Raw genomic sequence first — 26,687 nt, forward strand, 5'->3', positions numbered from 1 at the left:
CAGAAAAAACAAAAAGGCACCCAGAAATACATAGCCATGTAAGGACTTAAAGAAGGGAGAAATGAAGGCACTTAGAATATCACTGTTATAAGGACAGAATAAGAATGGATATTCAAAATTATAGTAGTACATCAAGTCAAGTCAGGAAAGGTTAATTTAGATGCATATACTCTAAAGTAAGTAAGTTTACATTTTCTAAAGATAAGATTTTAAAAGACATTTTATCCGAAGACCAACACAAAAGAAGTGAACAGAAGCAGTTATAGCACTTAAAGTGCTATGTGGAATACACAATAATCCTAACTCAAAATCAAACCTAAGTATTAAAATGGTTTATTATTGCTTTTTCATTTAACTAACTCTTGTTCTCCCATTACCATAGAAGTACAATGAAAAGTATCAGCATTGCAACACTGTGGTTAGCGTCCTAACCTGACATAATGAGCCAGAGAGGAATGCAGTATTGAATCCTATTTAAAATGTAAATTAATATCTTGCCTTTCATATCATAATGCAAATGAATATCTGCCTTTTCATATCATAAAATCTCCTACTTTATGGATATAAAGATGAAAATGAAACATATAACATGCTAGTGATAAATGCTAAGGAGAAAGAAAACAAAGCAAGGAAATGGGATATCAAATATTGGGGGATGGTAGTTGAAATTTTAGATAAGATGGCCAGGGAAATTTTATGGATATAATTACATATTATTAACTAAATTAGAGTTAGCTCCCATTTCAGCAAAATGAACATTCACAAAATGGATTACTTTTGACTTATCATTTACTATTGGTTATGTTAACAATATTAACAACATAGTTTCCTACCCTACAATCCAGGTTGCCTCTCCCTTACTTTCTTTAGGAAACTGTTAAGCTATTGTTGGTGGATAACAGATCATATTCTTTTTTGTGTTCTCAAATAGAAAAAAGAAATTGTACCCTGCCAAGATCTGAATGTTTGTATCCCCTGAAAAGCCGTATGTTAAAATCCTAACCCCCAAAGCTGATGGTATTAGGGGTGGCCCCCTTGTGAGGTAGTTAAAACATAAGGATGGAGCCTTCATGAGTGGGGTCAGTGCCTTATAAAAGAAGCTCCAGCAAGATCCCTAGCCCCTTCCATCACAGGAGGACACAGCAAGAAGGGACCTGTTGTGAACCAGGAAGAGGGCCCTGGCCTGACCATGCTGCCACTATAATCCTGGCCTTACAGTCTCCAGAACTGTAAGCAATAAAGTGTCTGTTTTTTATAAACCACCCAGTCTATGGTCTTTTGTTATAGCAGCCCAAATGGACTCAGACATACCCAGTGGATGGTCAATAAACAGTTATTGGTTAAGTTTGCCATGAACACCTTTTGATTTTTATGGTTATCTAGCAGATTTTTATGGTTACCCCTTTGGAAAGAATATTTTTTGCAAAATTAATGCATTAAGCACGTATAAAAACAATTACTTTTTGGATTTTTTTCCATATGTAATTATAAAATTAAATATGTCAAGTCAGACAGCTTGGGTATAAATAAAAAATTCAGAATAGAACATACTGAAAACAAAAACAAAATGTCAAAGAGTTTTAGATGGATACTTATTTATCTTGATCCAATTGCAAAAGGCTCAGGAATAATACATTCAGCATAATCGAACCAGAATGATGTCAATCTACATATAGAAGACTTTATAAGAAATGGAAATTTGACACTAACACCACTTCTCACTCGCTGGCTTTCAGAAGGCCTCGTCACCATTAAGCAGAAATGACTGAAAGTCCCTGACAGGAGTTTCCCAAAGAATTTCCAATACTTTGAATAAATGCTGAATTTTTTAATTTTTATTTTGTATGTTATCAATCATGCCTTTAAGCTAATGGCTCTTCAGGGGGAAACGAAATAACTGTAGAAAAATCTGGGCAGTTTTATTACTGTTTTAATAACATGATGTTACAAAAATAAATATTAAAACAAGAGAAAATGAAACATTTCTCTCATAGTTACCTCCAATCTCCCTTTGAAAAATCTCACTTTGTATTTAAATTCTAAAGTAGTCCCTAGCACAAGAAGTTGGTTTCATGTTCATTCATTAAGGTAGTTTGCTATTTTGATAATTTTAAATAAAGCAAAATCAAGGCTTCCTATTCAAATATGTTGGTCTCACATGTACTGCTCAAAAAAAATTGTCTTGGTGATGACTCCTGGTACTAATGATGATTCCTTGGTAACTAATTCCTGGAAAAGTTAGTCTTCATGTGACCATGATGAAGGTCATTTAAAAAGGGGTAGGGGGGACTGAATTTATTTTCATTCTTTCATGATTTCTGTTACCAAAAAAAAGTAAAATCAAAACCATAGAAAAGAGACATATGAAAAGGAGGGGCTGAAGAAAGATGGGAAAACACAGAGAAGATGGCAATTCATGAAGTTTGCTTATTTCCCTCTTTAGTATTAACACTGTCCCTTCAAAGCATCCTCTTACAATTTCCTTCCCTTGACACCACCCTTTCCCTCTATATTCATTTCTAAGTCTCTGTCACTTAAAGGCTCTACTCAATTCATTCTATCTTTCTTTGAACAATGTTATCTCTCTCTTTCTCCTGTCATTATAAAGTTTCCTTGCCAGAACGAAAGATCAATCTGGAACAAACTCTGAGAAAACCCAGGGAGCTGACCAATGAAGTGGGTTGGGACTCCTGAGCAAAAAGCAGCATAATGTGTTCCAAATGCCTGAGCACTGAGGTGGTCCCTAGTGCACTATGGAGACTAGTGATCAATTCTCTAGGGACAAGGCCAAACTTGCTGACCTAAGGGATGCAGGACCTAATACAGGTCCCAATGATCTTGTAGGCTGATCACTAGATACATAAAAACTAACACCAGCAGTCTAGGAAAAAAGCACACTGCATAATCTGATTATTAGCGATAAGTATTCAAATCCAACCAGTATCATTTATTACTATATGGTTCCATTAGATTAGAAGCACTGGAAACATTTCCTCTCCTTTCTACACGTGATACTCTGTACCAAATGCTACTGAGATAGGTACTAATGAAAACCACAGACAATAATATATGAAAGTGCTTTGCAAACGGTAAAATCTCATACAACCCTATGTTGTTATTATTAACAACATTCTTCCCAGCATACATTGGCCTCATGTGGAAAATCCTCCATCTTTATGAATATATCCAATATCCAGTTAATTTGTTTTGCTTTCCAGAAAGAAAAAAATATATACAACAAAAGAAAAAAAAACAGGTTCTATCTGGAAATTTAATTATTAAAATTAAAGTATAGAAAAATACTGTCTACCACACAGAGAAAATGAACATGACAAGGATAAAAAAAAAATGCTTAAATTAGATATGTGATGTAACATCTCATATCTCGAAGATCCAAACAAACCAAGTAAAAAGTTTATAAAAATCAAGAGAAAATAAGGTCCTACAAAAAAAATGCACATAAATACTTTCCAAGACAACCTTCACCAAAGTAAATAAAATCTTTCTATGTACATTACCTCCTGATAAGTGGTATTTGCTTCACCCAAAGGAGACAAAAATGAGCACCCACAAAAAAGTAGGAGAGTTCACAGGACATTACAACAAGATGAGTCACCATTAGCTTTGCAAGTTGGTTTATTACAAAATAACATTTTAAGTATGCTACTCACAGCTCAGTAGTTTGTTATATGAGGAGAAGGTAGTGGAAGAGTTAAAATGTTAAGAGAACTCACAAGGTCAAGGTACCTACCAGTCTTAACAAAAATAATACTCAATACTTAGAAAAACAATAGGAAAAGACAGAACCACTGAACTTAGCCTCTCGCGGTAACTGTGATTAGACTATTGATCAGGGACTAGTGCTGACCTAAATAGAGAGTAACCAGTACCCAACATGACTCATGTGAATGTGCTTTGTGAACAGAAAAACCTCACTTGTTTCTCCTTCTCTTTTCTTTCTATGAGCTTTGTTACAGAATGGACCTGTTTTCTTCCTGGGTCTCTTACTTACTGCTCTAGAAAAATGGCTTTTAAATCAATTTATAAATGCAGTATATATGACTGATTTTTAGACATTGAAGAACATCATTTTTCACAACCATGGAACCATGTTTATTTTGAGGTTATATTTAAACCAGTGATTTTCAAAACTGCAGTTCTCTACTTTAAGCTAAATTATAAAAAAACAAAAAAAGTTAATCTTTAGATTTTTCATAGCAAAAATAAAGTGAAGATTCAGCTTCTGGATAACAAAAACAACCAAATTATGTGAAGATAATTTAAAGACATTGTGGATAGGTTAAAGAATCTAATAAGTTATTGGTCTTATTTATCCATATCCTCCAGTTATAATTCACTTCTAAACTTTAATGAAGTGAGTTATATCCAGTGATAAAAATGTATTAGTTCAATGGTAGAAAAGCAAGAATATTCTCATGGACGCTAGACTCACTGGAAAGGGTGGGTATACATCTAAGAAACACACTGCAATTATTAAAGAATTCAATATAATAATTAATATAAGTACACCTATTTATTTATATAAATGTGTATAAAATACATATATATAATAAATATTTTAAGTAGTACTACATCATTATGTTAAAAAAAGCATGAATATGTTATTTCCCTTTTAGTTATAAACAATGCATTCACTTCTAGCATTTTAAACAATTGTTAAAGAAACTATAACATTTTGGGCATGATTGAGTAGCTCATTTAGCTACAAAGACATTATTTCTTTATATATATTAAGTAAAATTTGAAAAAATAACCAGAAAACTCATTTCTGCATCAATTTTTCACATTTCTTATAACACGATATAAGAAAGTATTTTATAAATAACATTAACTATATACTTTCCCATTAGAGAAAAGATGCTCAATTTACCAGTGGAATGGATACTCCCATATGTCCCCACCCCAAAACTCTGAGGAATTTCTGTATGTGCCACTTTGAGTGAATTAAGATGGAAGTAACTAACAGACAGTTTTGATGAGCTGTAATTCTATAACAAAAAAGTTTGATAAGAAAAAATGTTTTATTAAATGATCAAATATAAGAATTCCATATTTAATCATCTAATTGTTTTGTGTTCACTACTGTTGATTCCTGAAAGGATTTTAAATACCTTAACAATATGTAAAATGTACATCACACCACCAGGTAGTGTAGCCACCTATCAATGCTACTAATAGCTCAAGTAACAGATAACAAAACAAATGTCATTAATTTTGCATATAATAAACACAAAGCTAATCATGAAATTCAACACTAATGGTATTTTAAAATATATGTTAAAGATATACTTTAGAAGTATACATGGCAAAAATTTGTGCAAGAAATAGAAAGTCTGTAACAGGAAAATAAAAAGAATTATGTTTTCTTCAAAAAGTTAACTTTCTTATAAAAATTACACATAAAACTTATCTTAACCTTTTGCAAGTGTTCATCTCAGTGGCAGGAGTTAAATACATTCAGTATATATTATAAATACATTGTGTAACCATCATGACTATCCATCAACATAACTTATATCATCTTGTCAAAATGAAACTCTGTTGCAATTAAATAATAACTCTCCATTCCCTTATCCCCCAGCCCTTGGCAACAACTATTCTACTTTTTGTCTCTATGATTTTGTCCAAACTAAATACCTCATATAAGTAGAATCACATAGTATGTCTTTTTATGACTGGCTTATTTCGCTTAGCAAAATATCTTCAAGGTTCATCCATGCTGTAGCATATTCCAGAATTTCCTTCCTTCTGAAGGATGACTAACACTCCATCCTATGTATATAATACATTTTGCTTATCCATTCATCCATCAATGAACACTGGGGTTAATTCCAGATTTTAGCTATTGTGAATAATGTTGCTATGAACAGGTGAATACAAGTATCATGAGACCCTTCTTTTAATTATTTTTTGAGTACATACCCAGCAGTGGAATTACTAATCATATGGTAATTCTATTTTTAATTTTTTAAGGAACTGCCATACTGTTTTCCACAGCAGCTATACAATTTTACATTTTCACAACAGTGCACAAGGGTTCTAATTTCTCCACATCCTCACCAATACTTGTTTTGTTTTTAGCTTTTTACTTTTGTTTTTGTTTTGTGTTTTGCTAGTAGCCATCCTAATGGGTATGAGGTAATATTTCATTGCAGTTTTGATTAGCATTTCCCTAATAGTGATGTTGATCACCGTTTCATGTGCTTGTCATTCTGTACATCTTTAGAGAAATGTCTGTACAACTCCTTTGCCCATTTTTGCATCAGATTGGTTGTTTTTGGTTGTTGGTTGAGTTTAGAGGTTCTCTATGTATTCTGGATGTTAAAACTTCATCAGACATATGATTTGCAAGTATTTTCTCCATTCTATAGGTTGCCTTTTTATTCTGTGGATAGTGTCATTAGATGTACAACTTTTTAAATTTTCATGAAGTACAATTTGTCTACTCTTTCTTTTGCTACCTGTGCCTTTGGTGCTATATCCAAGAAATCATTGTCAAATCTAATGTTGTGAAGCTTTTCTCCTGTTCTCTTCTAAGAGATTTTTTTTTGTTTTTTTGTTTGCTTGTTTACTTTTCAGTTTTAGGTGTACAAAGCAACCCTTTGTACAAAGTAAACCCCAGACATTTACACCCCTCACCAAGTAATAAGCCTCCTCCCTCAAGCTACTACCCCGACACCTTACGTAACTGTTACAATAACATTGACTATCTTCCTTATGCTATACTCCACCTTCTCAGAGTTTTATAGCTTTAGATATTATAAATATCTAATGGTCTTTGATATCCAATGGTCTTTGATCCATTTTGAGTTAATTTTTGTATATGGTGTCAGGTAAGGGTCCAACTTCATTCTTTTGCATGAGGATATCCAGTTTTTACAGCACCATTTGTTGAAAAGGATTTTCCCCCACTGAATCATCTTAGCAACCTTGTCAAAAATGACCAAATATGCCAGAGTTTCTGGACTCTCCCTTCTAGTTCATTGGTTTATATGTCTGACTTTATGCCAGTACCACAATTTTGATAACTATAGCTTTATACTAAATTTGAAATTAGGTAGTACAAGTCTTCCAGATTTGTTCTTTTCCAAGATTGTTTTGACTATTTAAGGTCCCTTGAAATTCCATATGAATTTTAGAATGGGTTTTTCTATGTCTAGAAAAAATATTATTGGGATTTTGAAATGGATTGTATTGAATCTGGAGATCATTTATAGTATTGACATTTCAACAATATTAAGTATTCTAATTCATGAATATGTGTTTCATTTTTTTAATGTCTTCTTTAATTTCTTTCAACAATGTTTTATAGTTTTCATTGTACAAATCTTTCATCTCCTTGGTTAATTCCTAAGCATTTTGTTCATTTTAATGCTACTGCAGATGCAACTGTTTTTGTAATTTCCTTTTCAGTTCGTTGATTAATTCCTTTTCAGTTTGTTGATTGTTCAGTGATTTTAGTGTTGACTGTATCTGCTACTTTACTAAATTCATTTATTAGTTCTAACATGTTTTTGTGTGTAAAAATCTATCACGTTTCTACACATATGATCACACCATCTGCAAACATAGATAATTTTGCCTCTTTCCAATTTGGGTGCCTTTTCTTTCTTTTTCCTGCCTAATGGCTCGAGCTAGAACTTCCAGTACTATGTTGAATAGAAGAGGTGAAAGCAGTAATCTTTGCCCTGTTCCTTATCTTAAAAGAAATGTTTTCAGTCTTTCACCATTGAGTTTACTGTTTTCACTGTGCGTTTTTACGTAAGACTTTTCAGGTTAGGTACTTTCTTTCTATTCTTAATTTTTTGAGTGTTTTATCATGAAAGGGTGTGGAGTATTGTTGAATGCTTTTTCTGCTCAATTGATGTGATCATGTTTTGGTTTTCTTGTTGTTGTTCCTCTTCATTTTGTTGATATGGCTTATTACATTTATCAAATATTTGTATGTTGAACCATCGTTCCATTCCAGGAACAACTCTCACTTGGTCAAGGTGTATAATCCTTTTTAATATGCTGCTGAATTATGTTTGCTACTATTTTGTTGAGAATTTTTGTGTCAATGTGTATAGTGTGTCTTTGTAGTGTCTTTAGTATCAAGGTAATGCTGGCCTCATACAATGAGTTAGGAAGCACTCTCTCCTCCTCAGTTTTTTGGAAGTCTGAGAAGAGTTGGTGTTAATTCCTCTTTAAACGTTTGGTAGAATTCACCAGTGAAGCCAGCAGGTCCATGGCTTTTCTTTGTCAGAGATTTTTGATAGCTGGTTCAATCTCCTTACTTGCTATAGGTATATTCTCTCTCTCTCTCTCTCTCATTCAATTTCTCTGTGATTTAGTTTTGGTAGAGTTTGTGTTTCTAGGAATTTGTTCATTTCATCTAGGTTATCCAATTTGTAGGCATACAGTATCCATATAAATCTCATATAATCCTTTCTATTTCTGTACTATTGGTAGTAATATTCCCGTTTTCAATTTAGTAATTTTGAATCTTCTCTCATTTTTTCTTAGTCCATCGAGCTAAGATTCTCAACTTTGTTGATCTCTTCAATTTGGTTTCATTGATCTTTCTCTACTGTTTTTCTATTCTCTGTTTCATTTATCTCTGCTCCAATCTTTGTGATTTCTTTCCCTCTGCTATCTATTAGTTTGTTCTTCTTTTTCTAGTTCCTTAAATGGTAAAGTTAGGTTGTTGATTTGAGGTCTTTCTTGTTTTTTATTGATTTATAGCTATAAATTTCTCCCTTAGCACTGCTTTTTTAATGGTGTCTTAAGTTTTATTACATTGTGCTTTGTTTTCATTCATCTCTAAGTATTTTCCAATTTCCCTTATAATTTCTTCTTTGATCCATTCTTTAAGAGTGTATTGTTTAATTTACACAAATTCACGAATTGTCCAGTTTTTGTTCTGTTAATGATTTTTAACTTCATCCTATTATGATCAGAGAAGATACTTTATATATTTATCTTTAAAATCTATTGATATTTATTTAATTTATGGCTTAACATATGGACTATCCTGGAAAATGTCCCATGTGCACCACAGACAAATGTGTATTCTATTGTTGTTAGGTGGAATGTTTTGTGTAGGTCTGTTAGGTCTATTTGGTCTATTGTGTTGTTTAAAGTCTTCTATTTCCTTACTTTTATTCTGTCTGGTTATTCTACAGACTATTGTGAGTGGAGTATTGAAATCTCTAACTATTTTTGTAGTAGTCTATTTCTCCCTTCAATTCTGTCGTTTTTGTATGATCTGACAATAGATGCATAAATATTTATAATTGTTATATCTTCTTGATGTATTGAACCTTTAATTAATATATTTATTAACATACAATGTCCTCTTTTGATTTAATTAAAATTCTCTTGCCACTTCTATTTAATTAAAAATTAAGCGGAGATTCCAGGAAGACTATTGAAAAAAACAAAACATTACATTTTGTAATTATTTATCTGTGTGATAAATAATTGTGAGAAAAAAAAAGAATACTGATGTTGCTTTCAAAGTTCTTCATTCACATGGATGGATCTAGAGAACACTATGTTAAGCGAAATAAGTCAGAAAGAGAAAGACAAGTACCATATGATCTCACTTATATGCGGAATCTAAAGAAGAGAATAAGTGAATGAACTAATCAGAAATAGTTTTGGGGACAAAGAGGAAAAACTGAGGGTTGTTAGATGGGCGGGGGGTGGGGATAAGGGGAAAGGTGAGGGGATTAGAAAACAGTTGGTAACCACAAAATAGCCTCAGGGTTTTTGAAAAATAATTTGGGGAACGTAATCAATAATGTTGTAAAGATTTTGTAGGGTATCTGATGGACACGTGTCCCATTTGGGAGACCACCTCAGGGAAGATGTAGATGCTTGATCAATGTACTGTACACCTGAAGCTGAACAATAATGAATGCCAACTATAATTTTATATATATAATGTGATGCCTCGGTGCAATGTCAGAGGGATAGTGAAAGGGGGGATGGGGGAGGGGAGGATCACAGTGTGAGGGATATAAATGATGAACGTCGAAGTATTACCTTGTCTTGTGCACCTGAAACTAATAAAATAAAAATAAATATAAAAAAGTTCTTCATTCAACCAAACACCTCACTGTTCCATAACTGATTTTAAAGCAAGCAAATTATATAAACAAATTTCTGCTATACAACATTGTTTTTTATCTGTTTTATATTTAGGACAGATTGTTTATTAGAACAAGGAAAAAAAATTCTGGGGTTGAAAATATGAAAAACAGTATTCTGTGTTTACACCATGGTACTTTCCTGGATGGAGAAACATAAGACACAGGTGTTAAATGGGAATAAAACTCTAAAGTGCACTAAGGGATAAAACTCTACAGACTATACCAATTTTCAGAACTGTCAGACAAAATTTTTTACCAGTACATAATTCACTAATATCTAATAGTATTAATCATGAGAGTCATATCCAGTGTTGTTCACACCAGCTGGAGAGAGCCAACTGTACATATTTCTTCCTAATGCTACATTCGGTAGCATAAGGTTGGTAGCTTGAAGGGGCTATGGTAGGAATATGTAAATCATGGAAATCTGCAAACACTATTAATCAGGGCTTTTGTTTTTTTTTAAATCCATACCCTACCCTGACCCTCAGACCAGGTGTTAAATGTGTACCAGTGTAACACTGGAAATATTGCAACCCAGAAGGTATTTTAATACAAATATCACTTAACTAGCTACATGATTTTTTAAGAAAAAACATTTCCAAATAAACAGTGATAAAACATAAAATAAAAATTTGCTTCAAAGAAACCTACATTTTAAAAAATAAAGGAAAGGAAACACTACATCTTGAAACAGTCCTTTCCACCTGAAGTTTTAATATTCTTAAAAAAAAATGCATCTCTTTACAGGTGCTATAGCATTGGTTCTACTTCTTAGAAAAGTTCCTAACCTTTTCAGTAATTTCAGGTACATAAAAGAAAATTAATTAAACTCCTCTCTATGATCGATTGGACTTTAATATTAAGAGAAAGCAAATATATTTTCTCAGGATTTTCTCTTTGCTGTTTACTCTCCATTAAAGATTATAAAGATTTTTCTCAAGTAAAAAAAGTGAAATATTGTACTGATCTTAAAAAAAAAAAAACATCCATTATGCAGAGCATAATGAATTTTTAAATAAAGACAATTATCATATCTAGTAGCATGACAACTTTGGTAAATCCAGTAATTATGAAATATTAAATGTTAGAATATTAATATAGATAAGATACTTATTTTGAATATTTATAAACCCAACCTTACAACCTTGGCCTGATATTTATGATAATCTATTTTGCATCAGTTCAGGTGCCAATTCATTTCTCAGCCCTAGTAGTATTGTTCCTTCACCAGTTTCTGTGCTGACTTCATCAGACTTGACCTGCCTCACTGAGGCTAGAATCATGCAAGTCTTGGGCCCAAGAAGCTAACTCAGTACCCAAAGCACATTTCTTTCCTTGGTGCCTCACATCTGTCCTCCTGTTTACTTTGACTTTTATTCATTCACTTGAAAATCATTATAAACCAATCCTGCTGTAGGTCTTGTGCTAGGCAGTGAAGATACAACGGTAAATAAGACAAACATGTCTATGACTTCATGAAGGACAGTCTACTAAAAGAGATGTCCATTGAGCAAATCACATCATAAAGAAATCGTAATTATAAGTTATTATAAGCACTATGAAAGAAAAATATGTGACTCCATGAATGTATAAACATGGAGACCTGCCTCTTCTGGAAGCTCACAAAAAACTTCCCTGAGAAAGTGAAATGTGACTCAAGTGCTGAAGGATGGTGATGAGGAGAGTTCCAGACAGAGGAAACAGTATTTTTTCAGTTCCAGACATGTAGGTTCCACCTTTGCTGGAACTTTCAATTCCACTGTCGCCTGGCAATTTTCTCTTGGAATTTTATTGCATTAGCTTCTAACTCTGACCCTTCCCATACCCATAATAATAACAGCTAATGTTCACGGAGCTCCTACTATTCGGAAGATACCATCCTAAACAATTTACATACATGCACTCATCTAATCCTCCCAGTGACCATACTACAGGTGAAGAATCTGAGGCACAGCCATGAGAAATCACTTATCTAAATTACTCTGCTGCGGGTACTAGTCCCTGCACATCCATCACCTCCCTCATAATGTATCACTCTTACAGCTATCCCAAGGCCTTAAGCTAAATTAGCACTACTAACGGCAAAGCATTCCATCCACGTCTCCTATATCCTCCAACCTGCTACCATCTTCAACTAGGTAGGATCATGCTTATTTTCTCCAATTTTCAGAAGTTAGGGATGAAAAATTGGCCAAGGTAGCTGATGTTAAAACATCTTTAGGAACAAGAAAAAGGTTTTTATAATAAGTAATACATTCTTACAAAAAGTTATTGATCCAGAAAGTGAAATAATGAAAACTGGGCAAGGACACAGAATTATGTGTTTTTTTAATTCCTTCTGTATCTCCCAAAGGAGAAGAGGAATTTTTTTTTAAATTTTAATTCAAGCTCAAAAATATTTTGCATGTATTTGCAAAACTAAATTAATATGTATATAATGTAAAAGAAATTCCCCAAATCAATTGTTTCCTTTAGGTAAGCACCTTTCAATTACTAAAGAAAAAGAAATAACTATTAGATGACCAAGGTCTCACTCAAAACTACATTTAGATATTTTTTAAAGTTCCCATTATGATCGAAAATTTAATTTGTAATTCACCATTGAAGGTGAGGTGAAAAACAGTAATTACAGGAGTGATTGATACAAGTGTGTGTATGACTCATAGTTTGCAAAGGAAAATGATTTTGGGGAAAAGGCTCAGGAACAAAAGAAGCAAATAATGGATTCTGGAAGAAATGAAGACCTTTCCTGTCCAAGGACTGTCACCCGCTCTTTATTACTTGAAGATTAAGGGAATAGTGAATAAAGCTGTCTGCCAGACAGCAGAAAAGGTAAGTAATAACATTGTCTCTAAGTGTACCTCACATGAAAGCTTTCAGAAATTACATTCATAAAATTAAACTTTCTATAAAAAGTTACTAGAAAACCCAACTCAAATCAGAACAATGGAAATGTCAAAATAAACCAACATTACATTTGTCAGGAACTTGAACAGCCTGGAACAGCAGGGTAGGCCAAGTTCTAAAATCCTCTCATTTTATTCCACTGGGTTTTAGGAAAAAGCGCCGATCCATTACTGATTTAGTGGGGTTTGTTTTTGTTTGGTTGCTTTTCTACTTCCTGGGTTAGTACAAAATAAATATTTGGTTTTTGCTACTAGAGATCACCTAATTCATACAATGAGCTTTTGGTTCTTGGTCCAGAGGTCAAATTCAAGCCACTGAATTAAGTTCAATGTTTTTCTGTGTTTTTTTTTTACTAACTGCCCCTCCCCTCTCATACGTACGTCAAATACATCATGTATATTTACATATACATTTTTGAAACTCACAGTTAGGTATTGGCAATAATTGTTATCCTAGCATTATGAATCTTCAAAGACAATGAAGAGAATTTCATTTTGATGAAGTCATGTTTAACAGGAAGTTTCATCCAACTTAATTTTTTAATCTACATTTTCATGAACATTGTGGGATCTCTACTATGTGACAGCATTGAGCTAAATGTTTTATACATATAATCTCATTTAAAAACATTGGGTTTACTTTGTTACTATATATATACTGGCTGAAGAGAAGGTAAACAGAATATATTTATGATGAAGCAACCTGAGACGTATCACTGATGGCTTATATATGAACAACATCCAGCCATTCTATCATACCTTATGCATATAGCTCAGCAATTGGTTCATGAACACAGTCTGCTCTAACTTAAATATAAAAAAAAAATTAAGAGCCATATGTGTGCACGTGCATACATGCACATTAGACAATGGATTCAAACCTAGGCAGTCCAGTTATAGAATCTTTACTCTTAACTACTAACCCATTATATGTTGGGGAAAGCAGCAAGGTAAAAAGCAAGGTTGAAGAAAATTTACTATAACAAAGATTTTCTTTTCCTTTTATAAACGTGCTTAATTTTCAGAAAGTTTCTAACTTTTTCTTTTTGGCTATCATATCACCTAACATTTTTGTGATCTCTTTATAGATATTAAAACATTTTCATACCTAAAATCTTATATAATCCTGCCAACAACACTATAAATAAAGCAGGTGTGATGGTTAATTTTATGTGTAAATTTGCTTCGCCACAGTACCCAGACTTTTGATCAAACATTATTCTGCATGTTTGTTTGAAGGTATTATTTTAATGATTAACATTTAAATTGCTGGACTGAGTAAAGCAGATAATGCTCAATAATGTGAATGGGTCTCACCCAATCTAATGGAAAGCCTTAACAGAACAAAAAGGAATTCTGCCAGCAAACTGCCTTGGGACTATAACTGCAACTCTTACCTGGGTTTCCAGCCTGACAGCCGACTGTGCAGATTTTGGACTTACTTACCATTTATAATCACGAGTCAATTCCTTAAAATCAATCAATCAATCAATCTCTCTCTCTCTCTCTCTCTCTCTCTCTCTTTCTCTCTCTCTCCACACACACACACACACACACACACACACACACACACACACACCCTGTTGCACAACCTGTGCTGGTCCTTTTCTCTGAAAAACTCTGAATAAGAGAAGAGGGTAGTTGAAAACTAAGTCTAAGAAAACAGGGAACAGGAATTCAGATCCTTACTTTTGTCTCCAGTCATTCCTGAAAAGACACTAAAATTCTCAAGAAGATAAATTGGAATTCAGTTTCTATACCCTAACCACTTAGCCAGTGTAATGTTCTTTTTCTTTTAAAACAGTTATTTGACAAAAAACTAATCAGCTCTGGAAAGCAGTTTGGCAGATCCTCAAAAGTTAAGCACAGAGTCACCATATGACCCAGCAAGGCCACTCCTAGGTATTTACCCAAGAGAAATGAAAACATATTGTCCACACAAATGCACATGCACATCCATAGCAGCATTATTCACAGTAGTAAAAAGTGTAAACATAAATGCCATCAATTGAACGGATTAAAAAAATGAACCATATCCATACAATGGAATAATTAAGGGATAAAAAGAAACAAAGTATAGATATATGCTATAACATGGATGAATCTTGAAAACATGTTAAATAAAAGAAGGCAGATGCGAAAGGCCACATATTATATGAATCCATTTATATAAAATGTCCATATCAGGCAAATCCATACAGACAAAAAATAGATTAGTGATTGGCAGGAGTCAAAGGAAGGGGAACAATGGGGAGTAAATGCTAATGGGTATGGGGTTTCCCATTGGGTTGATAAAAATGTTTCTAAATTAGACAGTGGTGATGATTCCACAACCCTGTGAATATACTAAAAACCCCGGAGTCATACACTTTAAAATTGTGAACATTAAGATAAATAAATTATATCTCCATTTAAAAAATGTTAAAAAATAAAAAACAATCAACTTACCTGCCCTTTTTGTGGTGCCAAACAACGAACAACTTCATCCACCATTACTGGAATATGTAATTTAGTCATCGCTTCAGCATCTTGAGATCTGGGAAACTGAGCTCCAGTTTGATCTGTTTGCTCGTGGGCTTCATATACATCATATTTTTCTGCTGTAGCATGTATCTTTTTTGGCCAGACACCTAAATTAAACATGCCAGATTCCAACCAGCATGAAAGAAATTCTTTATAGGTTCTACAAAAATATGGGTATCGAAGCATTCTGTAGGTGAACAAATCTAGAAAAAAAAATTTAAATGTGATTGTTGGATTTTTAAAAAGAATGCTATATTATTTGGGCGAAGCAAGCAATAGGCAATGTTTAACACAGAAAAAAATACAAGGCTCATCATCTTAAACAAGTGAGGGTGACTCATCTCCTTATGCAAAGCAAGGAACCCAAAACAACTCAAGAAATAATCAGAAAATATAATTTTTAATGTGGCCTGATAAGCATTAAGACCATTAATGTTTTAACCATCGGGGATGTGAAAATTATTTGTCACTTTTCAGAAATAATTTTTTTTTTAATTTTAATTGTCGAAAGAATGGGTTCAATGCATTAAAGCTGTCTATTTGAAAAGGCTATCTGGATGACAAAAGGGATTATAAATATTATCCTACTTTAAATTTAGGTGTTGTTTTTTATTTCTAGTTCTTCTTTTTTTTTTTTCTCATAATACTGAATCTTCAATTTAACTTTGGGAAATTGTCCCTGGAAAAAGACTATGCATGTACATCAAAAAAAAAAGAGAGGTGATCAGTCTCCCTGAAAGGTAAAAAAGTCTTGCAGACTTATCCTGGATATTTTCACGAGATTCTTTCACCATGGCCTGTATCAACAAAGTAGTTTTCCATTTAAACTATAACTTTGTAAACAATCAACTGGGCACACTTTGCCATTTCATACCCACCTTTGTTTTAATTGTCTATCCCCTGTCCCCCAAAAGTAGCAAATAAAAAGTTGATATATTCCTTCACTTTTTCATACTTGCTCCATTTTATTCTGCAATTTGTAACTCTTTAAGATGCAGAGGAAAAAGGTATTTATGTAAACATATTAACAGATCTTTTGAAAACATACTTTTTACCCAATTGGTTGCAACATCTCTGATACTACTACAGTTAAGTACCAAGATAACGCTACTCTTCCTTTCTCAGGGATTATGAGTTATTTAAGAGAAAGAGTACACCTTTTCATCCACAAAATCAATGCACACTAGGTGCTTAATAAATGTTTTCTGAAAAGAAAAGAAAAAAATGGATGGATAAATACAGATTTTACAGAATTAACATTTTTATCAAACCTTGCTTTAGGAAATTTCACCTGTCTGACCAAGAACTACCAAAAACTAGATTCTGAGTATACTTCAAGAAACATAAATCCTGCTTAAATATGCCTTCTCTTCCTTTTGTAATAGAAAATGAAGAATAATGTTGAAAAGTTAACCACATGTAATCACTAGAGAAGAAATACAAATCTTTCTCTCTCTCTCTCTCTCTCTCTCTCTCTCTCTCTCTATATATATATATATATATATATATATATATATATATGTTTGATATTATGTAAATATAACATCATCAAGATGTTACCCTGAGGATATGTCAACTTTACCAAACATATAATCCATAAAATCACGTAGTATGGCACAGGAAAAACATGGCAAAAAAAAATAGACTGGAAATGAGTGCTTTAAGTAAAAATTTGGTTGTTCAGCAGTGACAAATTAGACAAATGAATAATTATGCTTTATGTTTCCCAGAATGCTTATACAAAGTAAACTCAACTATCCTCTATAATACTTCTAACGTCTTTCAAAAATAAAATGTAACATTTATTGAGCACTTACTAAGTACCACTTACAATTCTAAGCACACTACATGTACTAACTCATTCAAATCTTACCACAACTCTTGTAGGTATTATTATTTACATTTTAAAGATGAGGAAAACAGAAAAGTACTTTGCCAAAAGGTCACATAAACGTAGCTAGAGAGCCATAAAGCTGGAACCGTAACTTCAGCATTCTATCCCCAGAGCCTGTAATCTTAACTTCTATGCTATAAATACAGCCCACTGGTTCTATTTAATATACTTACGTAATTAAATCGTACTTTAATTACATTGACTGTGTATTTGTAGGATCTCATGATTTCTCCCGTTTCCAGAAAATAATACCTGACCGGAAAATAAGCCCTTGCATGATTTTTCAGGATGAAATCCCCTGAACATAAGCCCTAATGAGTCTTTTGGAACAAAAACTAAGATAAGACCAGGTCTTATTTTCGGGAAAACATGGTATGTGTTTGTAGTATCTCATGAATTCTTTCCTTTTTCTTTAAAGAGTCAAAAATATCCTATTGCTTGGTCCTACTCACTCTACTTGGAAATACAGTATACCCTAGAGGACCCAACGCAAGACATACAATGTATAAGTCTAAATAGTGCAATCTGGAGTATTTAAACAATCTACATTGTTTTGATATTTTAAAAAACAAGCAAACAACAACAACAACAAAAACATCAATTCCAATTTAGGAATCAGAACTACAAGGGAAAAAGCAAGGAGAACAGATAGAACAAAAAACGCTTCCTTTGCCAGCATTTTTCTTCTGCATTCAATTTCTATGCATTTACTCAACTATGTTCAAGGTAAAAAGCCTAAAGATGTTATTATGCACTAATTGACTATTCACATGGGTCAACATGGAGAAAGGACCTCAATAATTAATTTTCTTGGGATGTTTGCTTGAATACCTCCCTAGAAATGGAAGGGGTCAAGCTCTAAAGGGAGTTCCTTCCCTATCCTCTGCAGCCCCATCTCCTACCTGGCAACGCTGGGCATTTCAGCGGCTGGCTAAGAAGCAGCCACCCTAAATGATTTCAGACAGTTTAAATTCCCTCTGGTCGCTGGGAGGAAGCAGGGAGTCAGGCAACCTGGCCTCTGGAGTCAACTCGGTTGTTTCCCAGGTAAGTCAGTCAACTTTTCTCTGCCAGGGAAGTTCAATTGACATTGTGGAGACCACGAAATTGGCCAGATGACCTCCTCTCATTGTGGAAACACAAAGGTGAGTGGTACTTTGGAAAACGACTTTCTCGACGATACGACCAAGGACCATCGTGGCTGTCAGCTTTCCCCGCAGAGAAAAGTTGGGAGAACTTCGTTCCTAAGGCCAGAACCCGCCCTGGAGGCTGGCACCCAAACGCAGAGGAAGTGCAAGTTCTAAAGGGAAGAGGGAAAAACGCATCTTTTCGCCCAAGAATTACACTCTGACGAGGAAAACTGTTTAGAAACTTCTGAACTCAGAAGGCACTGAGTGTGGACAGGAAGCAGGAGCAGGGGCGTGTGTTTCCTTTGTTCTGGGCGTCCTCGGCGAGCCCCGGAAGTTCCCCCCAAAAGGCGAGGGTGAGCTCCCAGAGAGCTCCTGGGACTCGGCCACCTCCTCCTCACCTGAGGCACGAAGACTTCTCCGTTGGCCTCTAACTCGGGTCAGCGACGACCACTACGGTGCCGGAGCATCTGAATTTGCCGCACGCCTTAGTCCCAGCCCAGGGGGAAACTTGAAAGGACGGACAGAGTGGGTCCTTTCCGCCCCAGCAACCGAGGAGCGCCTGACTTTCGTTCCGCTGTTTCCAGCTCCCAGCTGCCAAAGGGTCTGCTAAAGGCGCTGGGGTTTCCAAAAGGTGTTCCCTGGGGTGGGGGGTTAAAACATGAACATTGCCAGGTTTAAATTCTTTTATTTTATATATATATATATATATATATATATATATATATATATATATATATATATATATATATATATATAATAAAATGTATGTATATGTATATGATGCAACTTTAAATTTAATTTTTCCATTTTATACTTATCTCCCCTCTTTTTCAGTTTACTATGAACCTATGTTAAATTTCTGTGTTGTAAATAACAGAGCAGGTAGTTATACTCCAATTTCTAAAAAGGCGGGAAGTTCTGTCTCCTTAGCACTGTATGTTTCTAAAGTTTTTGGCTCTTTTTCCTTCTTTCATTACAAACTACACTGGTCTCTTATCCTTTCTGTTTCTACTCAATGTCTTGCCAAACTAGAGAGAGCTGGCACAGCAATGGCATTGATCGTAACATTAAAATTTCTCTTGAAAAATTTCGCTTGAACTAAATATACATCCCTTCAAAATACCGATCTCATCTGAACACTGAACGCTGTTTAATGGCAAGTGTAAGGCAGAACTTAGTTAAATGTAAAATAAGTACTTGGATTAGGTGTGGAAACACCTGTGAGACTGGTAACCCTTATACAACATGGGTGTCAAAAACTATGAAATTTAAGATATCTTACTTCACATGGTGATCAATGCTATTTTACAAGAAATTGGTAAAATGTGCCTTTTCTCGGACTAGATTAAGACAGCATCTTAATATCACCTAATCTGGAAAGTATTTCGCAAATTATTGAATTCTGAATTAGCTGATTTGTACAAAACATTTTCCTTTTTGGGGTTTTCTGAAAATTTCACTTCTCTCCTCAAATAAATAGTACCCACAACTCAGGGGCTGTTTTGAGACTTAAATGAAGATAACATATATAAAGCTAATAAAATGTCTGGTAAATCAAAAGTAAAGTACTATAGAGTGATTATCTGCAATAAAATAAAAAGGCTTCTCAATTTTATTACCAAACCCAACATTACACAAATCACTATTGTTTTTGCTGAGATATATGTAACACAGCCAGAAATTAGTAGCTTTATTTATGCACTATTTAGTGCTCAGAAACAATCACACGACATGGATCATATACAATACACAATGCTTCTGATCTTCTTCAACAGGAAATAAAAGTACATATTATAGGGGTTTTCCATACATTGTTCCACTTATAATACTCTGCATTGGTGTTGTGCCAACCTATTCATATAGTGATATTGAATCACAGAATATAAGCTCCAAGAGGGCAGGGATATTAACACAATTGTGGGCTATTATGTCCCTAAAATCTACAGTCAGTAATTGCTGAATGAATGGATACAATAATGGTAATATAAAGAATAACAATGAAATTCAGATCATACTGTTAAAACTTTCTAGACAAATAGAGTTATTTTAGCAAACATATTTCCCATTTGTTCAGGGTTTTTTTTTTTCTTTTTAAAGTGTGCATTCTGAAATAACACCTGCAACCTAGGACTTTAAAAAAACCACTACATCCAATAATGAACTAGGCCAATAAATTTAAGTGAATTTATTTTGTAATGCCATCATTAGAAAGAAATGTAAAAAAACACCCCAACACAAATAGTTTCATTGTCAGCACTAAAAGGAGAAGCCCTGGGAGTCCTGAGAAATGAAACCTAGGGCCTCAAACCAAAAGCCCTGGACTTTGAATTAATTGAGGCGAATTGACCCCAACTCCATCTAAGTGAAAGTGGCTGGAATGCACAGATCCCTACACCCTCCAGAAGATGCATTTTGGGGCTTTCCTAGGCAATAAAGGAGAAAATAAAATCCAGAACCCATTAATCCACACCCAACAAGCTCCGCCTCTCCCTCTAGCAGAGGGCACACACCAACCGCTGCCCGCACCCGTCTCACTCACACCCTGAACCCTGAGACCGCGACCCGCGGCCGCGGATCTGGAGATGGCCTGAGGATCCCCGGTGGCTGACTCCCACGAGCAGCTCCGGCCTAGCCCCGCCCACAGCGGTCACCGCCTCCGGAAATAGCCGAAAGCGTTGCCACGGCGACGCGGAGCAAGGCAGCTTCCGCTGGGCTGCGCAGCGTTGACTCCTAGAGCCAAGCTGGAGCGCGCCGCGGCAACGTCCGGCGTGATGGCGTCACGAAGACGGCAGCCAATGAAACGACGCGCTGAGGAAGCTGGCTTAGGTTTGAATCTTTTGGTTGAGTTTGAATCGCCGGTGGCTGACAGCGAAGTGAGGAGTTACGGTAGCCTCTCGTGGGGCACAGACGAAAGAGAGGTACTCGTGGAGAAAACTGGTTTCAGGACGCACCTTTTGATGACCTGTCTCGCGGGAAGCGGAGGGGTCCCGCCGCCTCACGTGTAGAGGACCAGGTGGGCTTGTTGACAAACAAGGAAGCGTTAAATTGGGGGTGAGCATGAGGATGGTGGGGTGGTTAGGACCCCTGGGGAGAAAGCTAAAGAAAGAAGGAACTGGAGAATCCCCTAAAGCATTGCTCTACCTGATCTGGAGCCCACGACTGCTCAGCAGGAAAGGCAGGGATCTCCTGCCTTAAATTCTGAGGAAGTCCGTTTTAAAGGGCATCCTGGCCCCTGGCCCAGAATTCACCAGAGCCCTTTAACTGTCCAGCACCTTTCAGTGTAAAGTTACTTCCGGACTCCAAATTCAGAGTGTTTTGTTTCAGACACAGATGTAGATGTAACTCTGGGCTTAACTATCACAGGCGGAATCGTGGTTCGCCGATTTAGAAACTTTTTGTCTGGCAAAGTTCTGCAGTTTGCCTGGCACAGGTCAATCGGGAACCTACCCTGAGCCCTGAGCATCAAGATAAGGCCTGCCAGCACTGCCTAACGGGATTGTGGAAGATCAGATGAGGCCTGGAAGAGATACTGCTTGGCAAGGTGCAAATGAAAGGGACTTGAAGCCCTGAGAGTCAGTCCTACCGTTTGTTCTTAGTTTCTGCGAGATTCTCCTTTAGGAGCGCCTTAGATACTCATTTACACAGAGGTCAAGGCTGACTACTATTTATGAGATTTGACCAGAATTGAATACGTTTGCTGTATCATATGTAGTTTAGGTTAACTATTAACCATCAGGTAGAATGTGTTCGGCATTCTGCAGGTTTTAGTTGGTAGTGGTACTCCACCACATTAAGCCCCCACCTTGAATTTTGGGAGGTATTTATGAACTTTGGTGCTAGAGAATATATGATTCAAAGACCAGATCGTGCTTGTTATTAAGTTTCTGCTCTGTAAGAATTGTCTGTTTCAGTACAAAGATTATCTGCCTTTTTCTGTAGTAATTAATCTCCTCGAATGTTATTGAATAAGTACATACAAGTACATAAATTTTTCTTTTTGAAAGTGCATCTTGTCCCGGTATAAATATAGCCTGAAGCAATTAAGGTGCACATCAAGTGACTTTATGCTGTCAACTCTATAAAAACTAGAAGGAAAAATTAGCCTAGATGTCAGTGCTGCCCATCCCTGCATTTGAAATGTTTGTTCCCTGATGCTTCTAAGTTAGTAGAAGCAGTGACTCTAATGCTAAAGTTATTTCTAAAAAGAGGTTTAAGTTGCAGAGAGACTACAAATAACAGTGTGGGGGATAGTTCCTGGTCCTAAAAAATGTTTGTTGAATCTGAATCTAATCCAGGTTTGAGTTTGTATTTAAGAAATACTTTATACCTGTATCACTCCATATTCAAAATGATTTGTGCAACATTTCTGTTTCATTGTTTGAAAGCATTCTGTTCTGATTCCAACAGAGCATAGTTGTTAAGAACATGAACCTTGGATTTGGACCTGGATTCCACATTCTGGATCCTCACTTATTAGCTATGTCATCTTGAAAGAATGCTTATCCTAAAGCTAAGTCTCTGTTTTTGTAAAATGGGGACAATAATAGTACCTTATATGATTATTTAAAGGATTGAAAAAGATAATTAATGTCAAATGTTTACCATAATGCCTGGTATATAGAGTGCTCAAATGATAATCGTTTTTTTATTATTACTAGTTATCACTGTATCAGCCTAATCCATGAGTTCTCAATTAATAGCATATTTGGTGACTATAGATAGAGTATGGTATCCAACAAGCACAAAGAAATAATAAACTTTCAGTTTTATTTCAATATTCCACAGTTCCCATATAGGCCCTAGGGTCTGTATCAAAAGTAGGCAAATAATATATTTTTTAGTTCTATAAGAAAATTTCTGGGGATAATGTATTTATATCAGGGAGAGTAGTGATTAAATATTTGAGCTTTAGATTCAGTCAGTCTGACTTCAAACCCCATCTCGTAAGCTTTCAATAGTGTATCTTTAGCCAGTTAACCTAATCTCCCTGTACTAGCTTCTTCCTCTATAAAATAGGAATGATAAATCCTGTATTATAGGATTGTTATGGAGATTAAATGAGAAGTGTGTAAATTGCTTAGCATATTTTTGTTTGTAGAATACGAACTTAATAAAAAGTATTCCATAAATAGAAATTATTGTTGTTAAGTGAAAGTTGTATTTAAGGTAAATTTGATAGTTTTTGTTTTGTTTTTGAAATAAAAATACCTAAATTTGTTTAAACTCCAAAAAATACAAAAGAATATAAAATAGAAAGTAAGCCTGCCTATCACTCAGACCTTCATATTTCCCCATCATGGGGCAACTGCCATTATTAATTTCTGTGTTCTTTTCCTGAGAGAGCCCATGCGTATACATATGTATGTATCTTAAAAATACAAATGGTTGCTTGCCAAGTCCTCTATTTGCACTTGTTTTTTTTTGCATATTTATCTTGAAAATCTGTATTAGTTTATTTATTCATTTATTCAACAAGTATATGTGGAACCCTCAATATTTGACAAGTCCTGTTCATACTTTCAAGGAAGTTCATACTTTCACAGTTCTGCCATTCTACTGGGGAAAGAGCAATAAATATGTAACCAAGCAATATGTATATTTTCTAGTTAGTCTAGCTGCTAAAAAGAAAAAGAAAGCAGGTAAGGGATTGGAGACACAAAGGCAGGGTGATACTATTTTGAATGGAATCTTTAGGGAAAGCCTCTGTGAAGACACATTTAAAGAGAGACCTGAATGACTTGAGGGATTAACATTTGCAAATATCTGAATAGAGCATTCTGGTCAAAGAGAAGAGAAAGTGCATAGGCAATGAGGCCAGAACAAGACTGAAGTTTTTTAGGAATGCTAAGGACAGTGACTGAAGGAGAATAAAGGGGGAGGATTAACAGTTGAAGAAAGCATTGGAGAAGTAGATGTAGAACCTACAAGACATGCTAAGGAGTTTACATTTTATTTTCTGCTGGGAAGTCATTGAACAGTTTAGCAGGTGGAATGACATGAGATAACAAACTGCTTTTGAAGAGGTTATCAATGCATATGGTCAATGAATTAAATAAAATTGTACTTGTATGTAATTGGGGATGAATCTTTAACATAATTGCCTTACATTTTATCTTGGGTGAGCAGTAGCTAGACAAAGATTTGCCTGTTCAATTCAGTTTATGTTATCTTGCAACTATTGAAGAGAATTAGCTATTAACACCTCTTCATTAAACATAGAGCAGTGAGCTGTTCTATGTAAGCGAATCTCCCAGAAAACTGATTGTTATCCTTGTTAAGTGATAGTTTTAACCACTCTCAACGATTAACATAAAGCATTATATTCCCGTTTTCCTAATTTTGTGTAACAAGAAATTGGGCACATTTTTAAACTTTTGATGTTTCAGGGTCCTCGTTGTAATTGTCTGTCATTGCCAGTCATTGTACTGTACTGTAATATGTTGAGTCTCTTAGAGAAATACATTGTATATTTGTCTCTACTCTGAATGGGTAAATTGCTTTCTTGGATTTTTGGTCTACCTTTTATAATTTATTTTTTCATTAATCAAATAATTGAGAGCTTACTATATACCAAGTTCACTGCAGAGATTAAGGATATAATGGTTAAAAAAATACAGCTTCATTAACTTATTTCTTGTCACTTTCTTATACTCTTTTCTAATCATATGCAGTAATCATAAAATTTTAGAGTTAGAAAAGGACATTAGATATTATATAGTCCAACTCTATTATTTTATAGATTGACAACGAAATGCCTCTTCATTAACTATTATTACTCTTTTATACTCTCTCTAGACTAGACAGATACCTTTCTTTTAATGAATAAAGGTGTTGGCAGTGTTTCTTCTTAATGGTTTAGTCCCAACAATGAAATTATACCAGCTTGTTCTTTTGATTCTAGTCAACAAATACCACTTAGTAATAGATTTAACAAAATTAATCCGAGGCTGTGACACTGTCTTCTCAACAGTCATCTGAAAAATGGTTTTGAATCAACCCATTATTACAATATTTTGGGTTTGTTTTTTTTTTTGTTTTTCTTTTTGTTTTTTTTTTTGGTCAGTTCTTAGTAAACATGGTCAAGGACTTTGCTTTCTGTGTGCCTTATTCAGAATCAACTAGATGTCTACGTCTTTTACTTAGCCATGTTAGGAAAAAAAGCAGGCATCCTGTATTAATATAACAACAACCGCATTCATCCCTGAAGATATCAGTATATTTGAACATAGACAAAGTTTTGCACATTAGTGATTCTGTTGACCTTAGGTATTTTTATTAAGAAAATTATATTCACTCATGGGTTTTGAAAAAGTTGGGAAAATGTGATACTTTAAAAATTAAGATTGATGTCTTGCGTAAAATCTGTAAAAAGTTGTAAAACAAAGTTGTATTTGATGTTATACTTCTTAAACCCCTTTAGTAATTGTCAAAATTTCTCCTTGAAATGTTATTTGAATAAGATGTATTGCCTTCTAAAATACCTTCAATAATCCCTAATAACTTCTAAATCAAATCTAAATTATATAGTCTTGCAATCAAGATCTAAATCTGGCCCCACCTTTATCCAGTTTTATCTTTTAATGCAACCCTTTCCCTTTTTTGTCCTCTCCAGCTGCATAGGGACTGAGCAAAGCTAAACTGAGCATGTCTTTAGATGCTATAAAGTTACAATCATCTAAAACTAAACAGCAGAAACAAGATTTAAGCAAATTAACCACACAGCCAGTAATGTCCACTGTGCATGCTGTTTTCTACCACAAAACAGCATGGACTTGCTGTCTGAAATTTTTTTGCCCCAGCCACTTGCTCACTCCCTCACTTCGGTCTCTGTAAGGTCACCCCATTAGATACGGTTTTTCCAACTGCCCAGGCTAAAATAGGAGCCCACATACACACTCCTGACCCTCTCTATCCCAGAGCCTAGAAAAGTGCCAACAGAAGGCACTCATATATTTATTGAATGCATAACTAGTTGTCATGAAATGTGCTTTTTTTTTTACCCAATTAATAACTATCCGTCCTTTAACTCATCACTTCCTTTAGGAAACTTTCTAATTACATCAGGCCCCCATTATAG

The 26,687-nt window shown here is 34.8% G+C and overlaps 1 protein-coding gene across 2 annotated transcripts in view; it reads right to left on the minus strand.

Annotated features, from left to right (window-relative positions):
* Positions 1-21,246, minus strand: part of METTL15 (methyltransferase 15, mitochondrial 12S rRNA N4-cytidine) — a 209,925-nt gene extending 188,679 nt beyond the window's left edge. For both annotated transcript variants that reach the window (XM_081064015.1, XM_081064014.1), the window contains exons 1-3: positions 21,150-21,246; positions 19,009-19,248; positions 15,515-15,792 (exon numbers count right to left, since the gene is read on the minus strand). In XM_081064015.1, the coding sequence (XP_080920141.1) occupies positions 15,515-15,775 (261 nt within the window). In that variant the 5' untranslated portion in view covers positions 15,776-15,792; positions 19,009-19,248; positions 21,150-21,246. The remainder of the gene's footprint in view (positions 1-15,514; positions 15,793-19,008; positions 19,249-21,149) is intronic.
* Between the last annotated feature and the right edge of the window lie 5,441 nt (positions 21,247-26,687).

Source organism: Rhinolophus hipposideros (genome assembly GCF_964194185.1).
Source record: "Rhinolophus hipposideros genome assembly, chromosome: 10".
Classification (NCBI taxonomy): Eukaryota; Metazoa; Chordata; class Mammalia; order Chiroptera; family Rhinolophidae; genus Rhinolophus; species Rhinolophus hipposideros.